General features: G+C 45.4%; 1 protein-coding gene across 2 annotated transcripts in view; it reads left to right on the forward strand.

Annotated features, from left to right (window-relative positions):
- LOC104321297 (rho GTPase-activating protein 7-like) overlaps window positions 1-14215 on the forward strand; it is a 55123-nt gene that overhangs the window by 38877 nt on the left and 2031 nt on the right. Inside the window, exons 3-11 of one of the 2 annotated variants that reach the window (XM_069772720.1) lie at window positions 449-530; window positions 1978-2041; window positions 3237-4594; window positions 5057-5227; window positions 5799-5958; window positions 7398-7596; window positions 9327-9546; window positions 11389-11503; window positions 12076-13242. In XM_069772720.1, the coding sequence (XP_069628821.1) occupies window positions 449-530; window positions 1978-2041; window positions 3237-4594; window positions 5057-5227; window positions 5799-5958; window positions 7398-7596; window positions 9327-9546; window positions 11389-11503; window positions 12076-12111 (2405 nt within the window). In that variant the 3' untranslated portion in view covers window positions 12112-13242. Of the gene's footprint in view, window positions 1-448; window positions 531-1977; window positions 2042-3236; window positions 4595-5056; window positions 5228-5798; window positions 5959-7397; window positions 7597-9326; window positions 9547-11388; window positions 11504-12012; window positions 13243-14215 lie in introns of both variants that reach the window. The other variant, XM_069772721.1, reaches the window with a different exon arrangement.

The raw sequence follows: 14215 nt of genomic DNA on the forward strand, positions 1-14215 counted from the left end.
GTGTCGATTGGCTTCAAGCGCAGCATGATGTGTCACGCTCCCTACACCTCAAAGACCATATGTTGTGTGCTGCATAGTACCTTACCTTCAGCAAAAGCTTACGTAAAATACTCCTAGTTTTATACTGTACTTGAAGGCAGAAGGTGGAGAGAACCTAACCAAAGCAAAACTTTAATTTTGCATTTCTTGGCTATAGTACTTAGCCACTGCAAGCTCCCCAAATGCAGCAAATGCTTGTCTACCTGTAACTAATAACAGCAAGCAGATACCTACATTTATTCTGCCACTTGATCTAAGGAACTGATCCTCACTTACTTGAAGGACATTTGTGTGATGATGTAGTTGTAGAAATAGATTTAGATTTATTTTACCTATGATAAATATGTTGCAAAATTCGAAGTCTTTGCAATTATAACTCAGATTTCAGATTCAGCTTCTTTCTTTACAGATATGCAGTTTCCTATTGATGTAAAAACTGTAAGGAAAGATCATGAATTTTTAGATGGAGATGCGATTGAATCACTATTCAGGTAAACATTTATTATGTATCATCTTTAATACCTCCAGGCTCCATAGTTATTTGTCATTCATCTTTTCATGCCTTAGTTTTTGTCAGAGACTAACAAAGTCACCAATGCTGTGACTTAAGGAAATCACTTAAGCACATACTTTAGTACCACTGAAGTTGGTTGTTTTAAGAATTTAAAAGGTAAAGTAAGCATGTCTTCTTCAGCCAAGGTCTCAGTGACGTTACACTAAGCATCAAATCTGTCTTTTCTGTAATGTGAAATGTCTGCAGGCTGAGAAAGAATAATCAGTTCCCTGCAAGCATATGGTAGCATGACAGTTTGCTCTTCAGAATTGCATATTACAGAGTGCAGGGATTTCCTCCGACTAGTGATCTTCCCCAGAGCTGTTCCAGGAGATAAACAGCAAAACCAATCTGCACAAGAGATACGTTTTCTGTTTTGTTCTCCTGAATATTTTTTTGAGTGAGAAGCAAAGGTATTGATTTGAAATTATAGTTTTGCCACAGCTGTTCACAGCACACAAGTGAAATTGCATCGTAGGTACAAAGTCAAACTCATTGCTCTTTGGACTTTTCCCCATGTAAGAGTGCAAGGATAGCGTAGAGGCATTCTACTTAACTACTTACTGCAGCTATTGAAGCCTTCTCATTATGAGAATGTTTAGCAGCTGAAGTGAACTCCGGACTATCCATGCTACACTGCTCGTCCGATCCGAGGGACGCAATAAGAACGTCTAACTCTTAAGGGACTGGAAAGTTCCTCTTCTGGCAAAGTGGTTTGGTCCTTTTCTGTATTGTTAGGTCACCTGAATTCAAATTCTGCTTGTAACAGGAGCACCAACAGGAGTTGTTTGCATATACATCTCTAATGCACAGCAGGTATTAGAGAACTTTGTATATATTTTGTTTCTTGATATGACTTCTATCCTGAGTGTTCCTTGAAGGCTGTCAATGTGCCTCCCCATTGATACCACATATTTGTTTGACAGTTAAAAGTGACTGACGAGTTTTGAGCCTTATTGATTCCGCAAGTTTTAATTAAAATGGTAGATAATAAAGTCCTAAGGATACAGGGTAATGTCTTTTATGTTTTTTTTTTTTTATTCTTTTAAGAAAGCCACTTAGGGTTTCTTTCATTTGCAAAATCTTACATCAATGTACAGTTTTTCACAATCGTTAAAGCTCATCATATGATTTTAAATCAACTGATTAATTATGGTCCTCTTCTCTAATTTTAAGATGGCAGAACTGGAATTGTGAACATCATGGGGTTGTTAGTTGGCGCTGGTTTTGGCAAAATGTATGGAGAACCTCTAACAGAATGTCAGTCTTTGATACCAATAATGAAGACTCCATGGTAGAAGTTCACAACTAATTTGGTGCATGTTTGTTAACAAGAAATAAAATAGTTTAAATTTAAAACTTCTGTCTTTTTTCTTATACCCTAGACGGTTGAACACATTGAACAAGTGTGCATCAATGAAAGTGGAAATAAGCCGTCAGAGGAAACGGGTAAGTTTGTAAAATATAGTTAATTTTCTCATTAAAAATGTGCTTAGCTATTATATCAAAACCCTATTTTTAAAAGGTGTATGAGGGATTAGCAATTTCTGAACTTTTCTTTCTATTCTCTTCCATCCTGTAAAGCTCTTCCATTTGCATTTTCTGCTGAAAAACATAGCAATGGAGATTGAAATTATGTAATGTTCATTTTGTAACTTTGTATGGTAGGTTAGGGATGGGTTTTGAAACGGTTTTTAAAAATAATTTGACACACTTAACTGTCCAATTGTTGCACCAAGGCCCCACCTCAGCGTGTCTTTCCTAAGTAGTTTCACATCTTATTTAAGGCCTGAAAGTGAAATTTCACTCTTACTGACTAAACGAAGGATAAAAAATTAAAATGGACAATCCAAATAGTGTCAGCTAATGTCAAATGTCCAGCCAATAGAAGCTGGATAGGTTTTAGCTGTGATAGCTTTGTCCTCTCCTGCAAAAAAGTACAGTAGCTGACACAGAGTTATAGCCACATCTTGGCTAGTTAACATCAGGATTGTAAAGCCTCTTAGGTACCATGGATTAACTGCAGGACTAGCCAAAAAATAATGTCGTCTTTTGGAAAAATGTCTACTTTTTTGGAAAGGTCATTTCCGTCTCTCTAACAGTTTGCTGGCCAGGCACTCACTTGGCATGGAGACAGTACAGCAAGTGGAGCACCTGGGGCAAATGGGTGGTGAGGCTGAGGTCTCCAGGAGGGTACACCAGATATTGATGCTGCCAGTCCCACAGCCAAATACTTCTTTACCTGAAAATGGATGAATTTTGGTCACGGAAGCATGAAAGAATGTTTGATTTGTTTGGCTTTAGGAAAGGCCATGTAAAACCAATACAATTATCTTTCAGAACCTTTGGATTTGCTGCAAACCAGAATTTTTCATCCTCAGATCAAATCTATCATCTTTTCCTATGGTAAACTTACCAGATTTGTCAGCATGCTTGGGAGTAATTTGTCAGCTTGTTTTTCAACAAACAGAACAGAGCTCAGGGCAGACCATCAGTAACTGAATGGTTACATTTCCATTTGTTGGTCTTGGGGGTTTTGGAGGAAGGTAGAAAATTTAAGTCTCCTTTTTTGTTACATTTTTTCATAATTTAAAGTTTGCCAAACTTTGCCCTTGAACTGTACTTTTTTTTTTTTCCTTCTAAGAGTGATGACTCTGAAGATGATGAACCTTGTGCCATAAGTAACAAATGGGCTTATGAGAGGTGCAGTCAGAGATGGTCTCGTATCGAGAGCCTAGAAGGTTTTCCAGGAGAGGAAGGTGCTAGTGCATCAGTCCCAGGCAGTCCAATGCTGAAGAGCATCATCAACGAGGATGCTATCTTTCTGGATCATGGCGAGAAACATGATGTGTCCTCAATTCACAGTGCTAGCAGTGGTGACAGTGACATTGTTAGCTTCCCAAAACCTTTTGAAGATGTGGAAACCAGCACGAGTTCCTCAAGATGTTCTTCAATTAAGGTGGCTTCACTGGACTCTACATTTAGTTGTTCTCCTCCCTGCGGTGAATTTTTAAATATCACCAGTGAAGAGAAGCTTTTGGATAAGTCACCATATAAAAAGAGGAAGAGCCTTTTAAAGAAAATGGAGAAGTTGCACTTAAGGAGCTGCAACTTAAGGAGTGGTCAGTCAAAGGCCAAACCCATAATAAGTGAACCTGTTCTTCTAGAAGGACTTAATGAAGAAAAGATGAAGATGCTGAACTGTGTAAATATTTCTGACCTCTCTAGCATCCAAACAAAGAACAATTCTTCCTTTTCTCCCCAGAGTTGCAATAGCAGCAATCAGTCTGAAAATAGCAGCACAGTGAGCACTCCAAGTCCTGTTATAAAACCACAAAGCCACTGTGAAGGAAGGGGGGTGTATGCAGAGGACTTGGATTCTAGCAAGCTCTTGCTGTGGGATGATCTATCTCAGCAAAACCTAAAAAATGACATGACATTACAAATGAACCAGATGTTTCAAATACCACAAGGCCATAAACCTGGCACTTTCCCCAAAGCACTTACAAACAGCTCCTTGTCTCCAGTAGACAACTCTTCCATCAACTGGAGAACTGGGAGTTTTCATGGGTGCAGGAGGAGCCAGAGCAGAAGCAGTTCCAAGGACTCCAAAGCCCCCAGGAATCCCCTTTCATGCACAGATAACAGACTAAGTGTATATGACAACATGCCCAGTATTGAACTTGATAATTTGGAGGCAGCACAAGTTGGTGATGATGATGTTTTTTCAGAACTGAACAACGTCATAGAAGATGTCAACGGTCTCAAAAAGTTGGTTGATCAGTGGACAAAGAAGTTCTCTGATGATGGAGATTTGGACTTTGCCAGTGACTTGACCTCTTTGTATCCATCCTCACCTAAGGAAATCTGTCTTGAAACAGAGGGCTCAGAAGATAAGAGAGCAGACCTCGCAACCACTGAGGGAGAGAGCAGCTGTGAACTGGGCAAGGAGATCAGTTCTGCAGACCTGGCATATGTGACAGACTCTAAGAAGATCAACAGGTCAGCCATCCTTGGGCTTCCCTAGTTGACTGCCCCTTGGGAACCTTTCCCCATTGATTCTCTCCACTCAAAATGTAATTGCTTTTCCAGAACAAAGTATCCTTAAGTAAGTCTGTTCTGGGTAGCAGGATCTGCAGTGCTGGTGCCAGGTATTGCTGGTCTGTAGGCATTCTGGTATCTACATCTGCTCTGACCTCTGTTGAAAGTAGGGTGCTCATGATCTGCATGAGCACTTAGACATTTGGAATCAGACTTTATGGCTAGCTTGCTGTATTTCTTACTGAATTATTTTATATTGCCAGAGTGCCTCCTGGATGAGAAGTACCTTGTTTAAATGCAACTAACCATATGGTGTTCAGGAACTGCAGGTCATTTAGAGTCTTAGGTGCTTCACAGATGCAGACAGAAGACTAACAGGGACAATGGAAATACTCCTAAGCTTAAACGATATTTATCCCATAGGCATGGGAAGCAACACTGGTCTGTGGAAGAGAGTGTGAACTTGGAAAGCCATTCCATCCAGACTGATAGCCAGTCAGCTGCCCAGCTAGCCCGGACACAAAAGCTGGCTTTGTTGAAACTCACTGCTTTAATGGACAGATATTCCCCTTCCAGTAAGCAGGGCTGGAACTGGTAAGTTGTCTAATATTAAAGCAACCTGTGTTGGAGAGAGAGGATTTGATGTAAGCAGGGGAATTTCCTTGTCTGCCTAGATTACACCTGTCCAAGATGAGGAATTTCATCCTGTTAAATCACTGGCAGTTTCACAGTTATTTCAATGGCTCCAGGATTTCCTCTGCTATGGACTGCACTTTTGCTCCTCACTGGTGGTCATGTTACTGATATTAAAGCACGTTATAGCTTCTCTCTGAATTTGCCCATTTGCAGGGCTTTGTCAGAGGTCCTTCACAGAGATTGCAGGACCTGAGGGGAGAGCTGGCTGGGCTGAGAATCCATCTCTTCAGCATCAAGTCCCTGTTTGAACTAAAACAATGACAAAGTCAGTCACTCAGAGGACTTAGAAGTATCAGTTTAGCACCTTAATGATTTTCTCTCTATCTTATGATGCTATGTGTACAGGTATGCGGCAGAATTTGGGGTTGTGGCAAGTATAACTAAATCCTTTCCCATGCCTGTAACTAAAGTAGCAGGTGGAACTGTGCTGGAGAGCTACTAAGTTGCATGCACTGGTTTTTGTTTTCAGGACTATACCAAAGTTCATTAAAAAAATAAAAGCCTCTGACTACAAGGACAAAAATGTGTTTGGGGTTCCTTTACTTCTGAATGTTCAGCGAACCAGCCACCCACTGCCTAATGGCATACTGCAAGCACTGGACTATTTAAGAAGCCACTTTCTTGACCAGGTATGAACTTGAGGCAGCCCAGAGCAGCTCTGTTCTATAAACAGATCTCCTCCAGGGAACCAGTCTCTGCTTCCAGCTTTTGTGAGGGACTCTCTTGCCTCCTAAGGCTCTGAATAGGCAGAAGGGTGTAGGTCTGAGCAGGTGGCCTGCAAGGAAATGCCAATGCTGTTTCCTTCCGGGAATATCTTTCATCCTGTGTTGTATTTTTGTGCCTTGCTTCACTGAAAGCATCTGCAGTCAGTTCTCTTGATGCAGGCAGTCAAGCTGTCTTCTCCTGGTGAGGTAGCATGTCTCTGCTCCCTTAGGAAGTAAATCTACCACACAATGTCGTTATTCCCTCTGTTCTGTGGTTGCTGCTAAGTGTCAGAGCTAATGTGATAATTAATCTTGTTTCAGCTGAAATGTGCCACTAAGCAGAGGTAAAACATATTAGAGCAGTTCCTGTAACATCTTTTTCTGGAGCTCAAATCTGTATTTATCCACTAAGTGGAGATGTGTGCATGGCAATGAAAGTGTGTGTTGCATATGCTATTTCTGTAGGATAGTTGCAGACATGGGAGACCCTGTGACATAAGACATGTTAAAGAAAGGACTTTTTTTTTCTGTGCTTTTCAGTTGTATAGGTGTGTAATGTCATGCTGCAGTACAAAAATGTGTGTGTCCTGTGAAGTTACAATGCAGTTTGGTGGCACATACTTGAGTGTGAGCAGTCAGTTTCTTCTGAAGACAGTGTGTTTCATTTTGAGGTTGTGGTATCTATTCAGTTAATACAAATAAACTGATGAATGTAAATACTCTCTCAGTGTCACACAGTGAAACTTTCAGCAGAAGCTTTGTTGAGGTTGAGTTCATGGGCAACTTCTAAATCTAGGTTTTGTCTGAAGCTTGATTGACATTCACATTAAAAATAAAATCATAATTTCCCTCAGAATGGCAGTTGCCCTTGCCAACCTGCAGATGTATTAGATGTGTCAGACATGACGGATGTTAAACCTGAACCATGTGGATCTCACAGTCTGAGTTTCTTTGCTCCAATATGGGCATTGATGTACATCTGCTTTTGGATGAACACATGTTGGTGTATTAGCAACTTGCAGTTCTAATGTGTGAACATAGCCTGCTCACACAAACTTCCAGATGTCAATAGTAATGATTTTAAAAGTCAAAAAGAGTAATTTTGCATCAACTAAAAAGCAATCAAACAAACATGAAAATTAGTATATCTTTCACAGCTGGTTCTGTTGGCATCACTCGTGGTTTGCCTTCATGGGAGGAATATCTGTCCTGCTTCTAATGATACCAAAATATTTTGGTGTTAGATCCCACTACCACAAGGTCTTAGCCAACAAAAGGAAAGTGAAGGATCAATTATTTGTCAGAGATTTGATTCCTGATGGCTCCTTTTTTTGTCTTTCTTTAATATTTTCTTATACCCGCAGGTTGGCCTGTTCCGAAAATCTGGTGTTAAATCCAGGATTCTGTCTTTAAGAGAAATGAATGAAACCAGCCCAAACAACGTATGTTACGAAGGGCAGTCAGCATTTGATGTGGCAGATATGGTGAAGCAGTATTTCCGAGACCTTCCCGAGCCTATATTTACTAGCAGGCTCTGTGAATCGTTCCTCCACATCTACCAATGTAGGTAGCAAAAGCTATAGTTTTCCAGTTCCTTGAATATCTTAATGTTCAACTGTACAAGGCACTGGCCAGGCTGGAACTAGTGCCATGTCCCCTTGTAGTCAGAGGAGACAAGACAGGCAGGATGTTTCTGAAGAGAGGAGTTCATTGTGGCTCTGGACTTAAGGACTTCACCATCTGCATCCTATGGGCCAGCTATTTTCTAACATTGTGTCTTTTCTGTTCTTTGAAGGATGAGTGTAATAACCTATGTTATAGCAGCCCTCCTAAAATGTGTTTTTAAATGGTCATTTCCTTATGCAAAATTAAGAAAGAATCTAGTTCCCTTGTTCATGGTATGAAGTAGCTCCTTGTGCAAAAAGTCATGTTATATTGATGACATTTCTTTATTAAGGTGCCCAAGCACAGTTGCTGTAAAACTTGCCAGCAACTTTCTGCCTGTGCTCTCACTGTTACTATCCTTGAGACTCAACCTGAAAAAGAAGGAAACGTGAAGCTGACATCTAGCATTGAATATAGTTTTAAACATGTTCCATCTCCAGTACTTTGTCGTAAAGGAATTCGGTTTCAAAAAGCAGTTGGGTTGGGGAAGGAGCTTGCTGTAGGGGCTTATGATGACGTTGCTACAGGCAAGTTTCTTCCTTTTGAGAAAAAGTTTTGAAAGTCAAAGTATGAGATTTCTGAGTGGACTGGTTTTCAGTGTGTTTTATGTGACTTTTATCGACACGAGTAAGTGAGCGGCTGCTGTCCTGTGTACGGTGTACGTCTGTGAAAGTTTGGTTGGGTTTTTTTTTAACCTGTCAGGCTTTTAGGAATATTTCTGAAAACGGTTTGTTTATTTGTTTGAAGCAAGTTTTCTTTTTGCATCCACAAATCCTTTTTTGTAAGGAGGTCCACAATTCCTCTGTCCAATGGATGTGGAACCATTTTCTTCCATTTGTTATAACCTGGCCACTGTCCATCTCCTGTCTCTTGTTATGGGACAGAAACAGCAAATGACTGAATTCCACTCACTGATCTTCTGGCACATGTGACTTGAGCAAGTGCCCAGATTAAATTACTATCTTTTGGAGGTAAGAAATGTGTTGCTTTCACCAAGAAGCACGTTTTGTGTGTTCTACGTATGTGCTTCTACTTGAAGGGAAAGAGAAGTGATCTTCTACCCTTTGTAGTGGTGTAAATTGGAGAAATACTCATGATAGGGGGATGCACGGCAGGATGAACCATACCTACTCTCCTGCAGGAGCTGTTTGGGCACAAAGGCTCACTGGGTTTTAGTGTGAATTAAAATCTGTTGGCAAAACATTGTTCTCTGAATTGAGTTATCATCTGAGAGCATCTGTTGTCTTCATGCCTGAAGCTGAAAGGAAAAGACAGTAAAGTAGCTATCTGCTCCAAAGTATCATTCCAGAGTAATATTTTATGGGGAGACAAGCCCTTATTTGGACTGTAACCAGAGCCAGTTCAGGATAAGTTCATTAGCATGGTGTTCCAGGTGAATTGCAAGTCAAGCACCAGCATCGCTGAGTGTGAATGTGCATCTTGACAGGCAACAGGAGAAAACTGTACTTGAGTGATGTGACTGTGATAATGGCCTTTGTGTTGTCTGTTGTGAGCTAGAGTCACAGGAAAATGGATGAACCTACAGTTTCAATGTCCTTGGGATTCTGTTGATGGATGCTTCCTCTGCAAGTCATATGTGATTCTCATCATTTTTTTTCTGTTTTCAGACGTGCCAAAGGATCAGCAGTTTCAGGCTGTCCAGGCTGCTATTCTCCTTCTCCCAAAGGAAAACCGAGAAGCTCTGAAAATCCTCCTGTTCTTTCTACGAGATGTGGTTGCTTTTGTTGAGGAGAACCAGATGACCCCAACCAACATTGCTGTCTGTCTTGCACCTTCTTTGTTTCACCTCAACACCTTGAGAAGGGATAGTTCCTCCTCCTCCATGAGGTATTAGCATCTTAATGCTGGCATTGCTGCTGTCCGTACTGTTCTTTGCTGGAACAATGTCTTCTGTAGCTGGCCTAGGATCAGTGTCTGCTTTTAAGGGGGAAATAGTGTATGTGTCTTGGGGTTTGTCTCAAATACTGTTGTTCAGGTCCAGCAGGAGCTGACCACAGTGCATGCAACGATCCAGCAGCTCACTGTCCAGTGTAGAGAACAATGGTAAGGCCCTCTTGTCACGCTCCTGACTAGTCTGCATGTGAGCTAGCCTGCCTCCCTCACGACTGCTGTATTCTTTGCGGTTGTCCACAGGTCCAGCTGCCCAGGAACCCGGCATGTGGCCCACAGTTTGCATTGAGGAGGTGCTGGCCATTGAAAATGTAGCTCTTGCACTGGCAACCTAAACCCAGGTGCAGCTTTAAGTCCCTGCAGATATCTGGCAGATTGTAGCAGTTGCTGGCACTAGCTCTGCTGGGTGATAAGGGGATCGTTCCTGCCAAACCAAGCCACAGGGATTCTGTAAATTTATCTTAATAAGTATCTGGGTTGCATAACATCCCCTGTTTGTACGTGCAGGGAGGAAGGTGCCCTTGGGCCAAAGTAGACAAATAATCTCTGAGAGCATTCATGCCTTATCTGGTCTCCTGAGGCAGGGCTGTTTGCTTTACTCCATGCTCCTGCTATGGACAGACACGTATCAGGGTAGAAGAGGACAGCTGACTTTTTGATGGAAACATTATGCACCCATCAGAGTAGGGAGTTCATCACTTCGCATATGGATCTAAAGATGAGGACTAGTTCCAAAGCAGAAGCTGTCAGATGTGCTATTGGCATCTTTCAGGATAATAATGCAGGCTGTGATTAGCACAGAGAGGAAAGAAAACACTAAGGACTTCTCTTTTGAATGGCACAAAGCATCTGAAAATGCCTAAGCGTAACTAGAGCCTAGGGCTGCCCAGCTATCCCTGGGCTGAGCCAGCATGTGGCCAGGGAGCCATGTGGTCATTGCAAGGGCAGGTGGGGATGCGATGGAGCTGTAGTGGCAGCAGGTCCTTCCTGGATTGCACTTGTGTTTGAGCTCCTGGGAGTCATACTTTGAGCGTTGTACCTCTTTGGTTTACATAAACATTACTTTCAGATACTAGGACCAAGAATAGAAACTGAGTTTTCTCTTTGTTGTCACTGTTTAGAAGCCGGGATGCTTTGAAGCTTTAGCTTTTTTGTAACTGGGCATTAATGCCATAGTGCAGGGTTCCAACTTCAAAGGGCAGGAGCTGACAGGTCTGACTTTGAGGAGCAGGGCTGAGGACTCTTTATCTTCCACCCAATTTTCAAGCCATTTGGCAGGAATGCACATAGATAAAAGTATCAGAAGCAAGGATTAATGATGTCATATAATGATTATGAATTAAAAGCAGGGACTGTTTTTGAAACATTTGGTGTGATTTGGGCCAAAGGATTTAAAAGGTTCTGCATGGGCTTTGCAGGGTATCAAAGGAGCTTGATATTTGAAGGCTACACACAAATCAGTTTGGGGTCATTGCTGTCTTTGGCCAAGTGTGTGATGATGTGTTTGGGGAATAAAAAGCCTTGAGTTGCCTTTCTTGGGCATATGTTAGTACTGGTCAGTACTGCCCCAGGCACTTTCACGATGTGCTGGGAGGGAACACTGTCTATGGACCTTGCTGCAGTAATGTAATGTAACGAGCTCCTACATGGCACATAAGGGTCCTTCAACAGTGTGTTTTTGCTGAAGCTGCTGGTTTCCAGCCCCCAGGCAGGCCAGCTGAGTGGGCACGTTGTACTTGTGGTTCACAGCATCTTGCTTTTGCCTTTTCCTCTCCATAGATCTAGTCAGAGGAAGTGCAGCTTGGGGAAACCAGACCAGAGGGAGCTGAGTGAGAACCTGGCAGCAACGCAGGGCTTGGCCCATATGATAATGGAGTGCAACAGACTCTTCCAGGTATGTCACTTGCTGTAGCAAAGCAAAAGCATGGAGTGGCGTAAGGGGTGTTCCCACACTGGCCAAGGCCCTGAGCAGCCTGGTGTAGGTGGCCTGCTTTGAGCAGCAGTTTGGGCCAGAGCCCTGCAGAGGTCCCTGCTAGCCCAGCTGTTTCTCTGAACCTCTAATAGGTGTGAGTCCTGCTGACTCCAGTACAGAGAAAATTAATGTCATTGCAGATTTTACCGCAACTATTTGTAAGAGCTTTGAGAGCGTTTCTCCATTTCCCTCTCCATCCCCCAGCTGCTATGGGGGTTTGACTCCCTGGGCTTAGGGCCAACTTAAGAGAGTACCTGTGGGGCAGAGGCTGCCGTACGCTCTTGCAGGGAGGCCCTGGCCAGGGCTGACTATCCCTTCTTGTAGGAGCGGGTTGAAGTTGAGGTTTTGCTGCTGGGGCCTGGCCGGCATGACAGCCATGCCTGTGCATAGCCATGGACCCCAGTAATCTGGACCTGGACCTTGACCCACAGACTGACTTCCCGGCTTGACCTCGGCCTTTCCTCATCATTATGGACTTGCCTGGCGATCACTAGACTGTGGCTGACCCTGGTTGCTGTCACTGGACCTGATCCTGACCTCCCTTGCTGACTCACCTTCCTGGCACAACCTCGGACCGCATCACCATGGATGTGTCTGATGATCTGGACTCTTGGCTGACCCTGGCTGCCACCTCTGGCCCGGCTCAGGTACTGTGGGACTGGGTGGCTGCTGTGCCAGCCCCGTTATCCCACTTGACTCCTGGCCCCTTTCCCTTGGGAGCCGCCAGCCCTTGGTGCACCCCGACAGTCAGCTCGGGCCTTCCCACGTTCCGCTCAGGCACCACGGCTGGGCCGGGGCCGCTGTCCCATGGCTCCCCTGAACTGACACACGGCCCTGCCCCAGGGCTCTCCCCAGCACTGACCCCACCCCAGCCAGTCCCTTGCTCCTGAGTGACACCCACTGCCCCCCCAGCCCAGCCCAGCCTGGGGTCCGATCTCTCCATGGCATCAGTCCCCAACCTGGCCAGGGCTCCTAAGTGACCCCCTCCACCCCCAGCCCAACCGTGGGTCCCCATTTCCTCAACAGTGGCCTGAACCCCTCTGCCTGGCCCTGAGGCCCCTTGGGGTGCCCTGATGCCTGCCTCGCATCCTACAAGTCAGCCCTGGCAAATATGGGAGCTGGTCCCATCCCTGGCTGTGTGGTCCCCCCAAAATAGCCCCACAGGGACTCTGATCTGCCCTCGGACCCACCACCATCCTGCACACTCCTGCTAGGACCAGGGCGCTTCACAAGAAGTGCTGCTGATGCCAGGCCTGCGAGCTGTGGGGCGGCCCCTCACTGAGGGGTGCCAGGGCCCTGGCTCGTGTGCCCCCTGCCAGGGCAAGGATTTGGTGCCGAGACTCGGGGACTGCCCGGAGAGGGCTGTCCCCCTTCTGCTGGTGACCTTGAGGAGGGGCCGCAGGCAGCTCCGCGGGGCGGCCTGCCTCAGCCATGCCCGTGCCTGGACACGCACCCGGTGCTCTGGACCCAGACCTGGACTCTGACGCTTGGCCCTGCCTGGTCACCGTGGCCGTCACTGGACTGCAGCTGATGCTGTTACCACCACCGAACCTGACCCTGCCTGGCTTGGCCTCAGCCCCTGCGACTGGGACTCTCGGTTGGTCGCCACTGCCATTCCCGGGCCTGCTGCCATTCCCGGGCCTGCCCTGCGTCTCCCTCAGGTACGGTGGGACAGGGCTCTGGCTGCTGCGGCGCTGCCCAGCCCTACCCCATGGGACTGTGCTCAGCATCGCAGCCCCGGAGCAGCTGTTCCCTGCTGCTCCCTGACCCCATGGTGGGGTGCTCCGGAGGAGCCTGGCCTCCTGCCTGCGCCTGGTCCAGCCTTGGGAGGAGGGAGGGCATGGCCACGACACCGGTGCGCACACAGGAGATGGACAGGTAGCAACAGCACGTGGTTTGGGCAGTTGGTGAAGCCCCCAGCACATAGGGCTGTCATGCTGCTAGCGTGGCACCAGAGCTAGGTCTGGTTTTTGTTTGTGGGCATTGTTCAGCCAGTGCTCAGGAGTGCATGTTTGCACAGGCGTGTGCTTGTTTAAGTGCCAGATCTGTGCACAATAGGTGCTAGGCACTGTCTAGCTGTCATAGCCGAGCCTTCCCCCCGACTGTCTATATAGGAAAGAACCTAGGACATCAGGTAAATAGATACACGTATTTTTTGTATCGCTACGTATCTATGCACAAGCATGCATATGTCAGTGAGCACCTAAATCAAGTGCAACACTTACTCTCTAATGGTAGCAAAGCCTCATTTCTATGCTGCTTTACCTTGCACAGCACAGCTTCCAGCAAATCCCAAAGCAAAGGCAGGAGCCATGGCCCACTGCCTTGTAGTTGGCCTCGCGGTTACTTGAGATCAATATGCACCCTGCAAAGAGGTTTGCCGACTCTGTAGGGATTCAAAACATTGCTGCTGTAGGGAAAGGCATTTCCCTTGTGTCTTCCTCTGACGGAACATAGTTAATTGAGCTGCTCCTCCCCTGGGCTTCCTGTGCCTCCAGGTAAAATTGCTGCCTGCCTGCCTACACCAGCACTGCTGGCAGCTGATGGTGCTGCTCCCCCCCACATGCAGCCTAACACTGCTGTCCTCTGAGAGGCACTCGGAAGCCACCCCTTTTTTGAGGGCTGGTACAAGCC

Source organism: Haliaeetus albicilla, chromosome 27, assembly GCF_947461875.1.
Source record: "Haliaeetus albicilla chromosome 27, bHalAlb1.1, whole genome shotgun sequence".
NCBI classification, from domain to species: Eukaryota; Metazoa; Chordata; class Aves; order Accipitriformes; family Accipitridae; genus Haliaeetus; species Haliaeetus albicilla.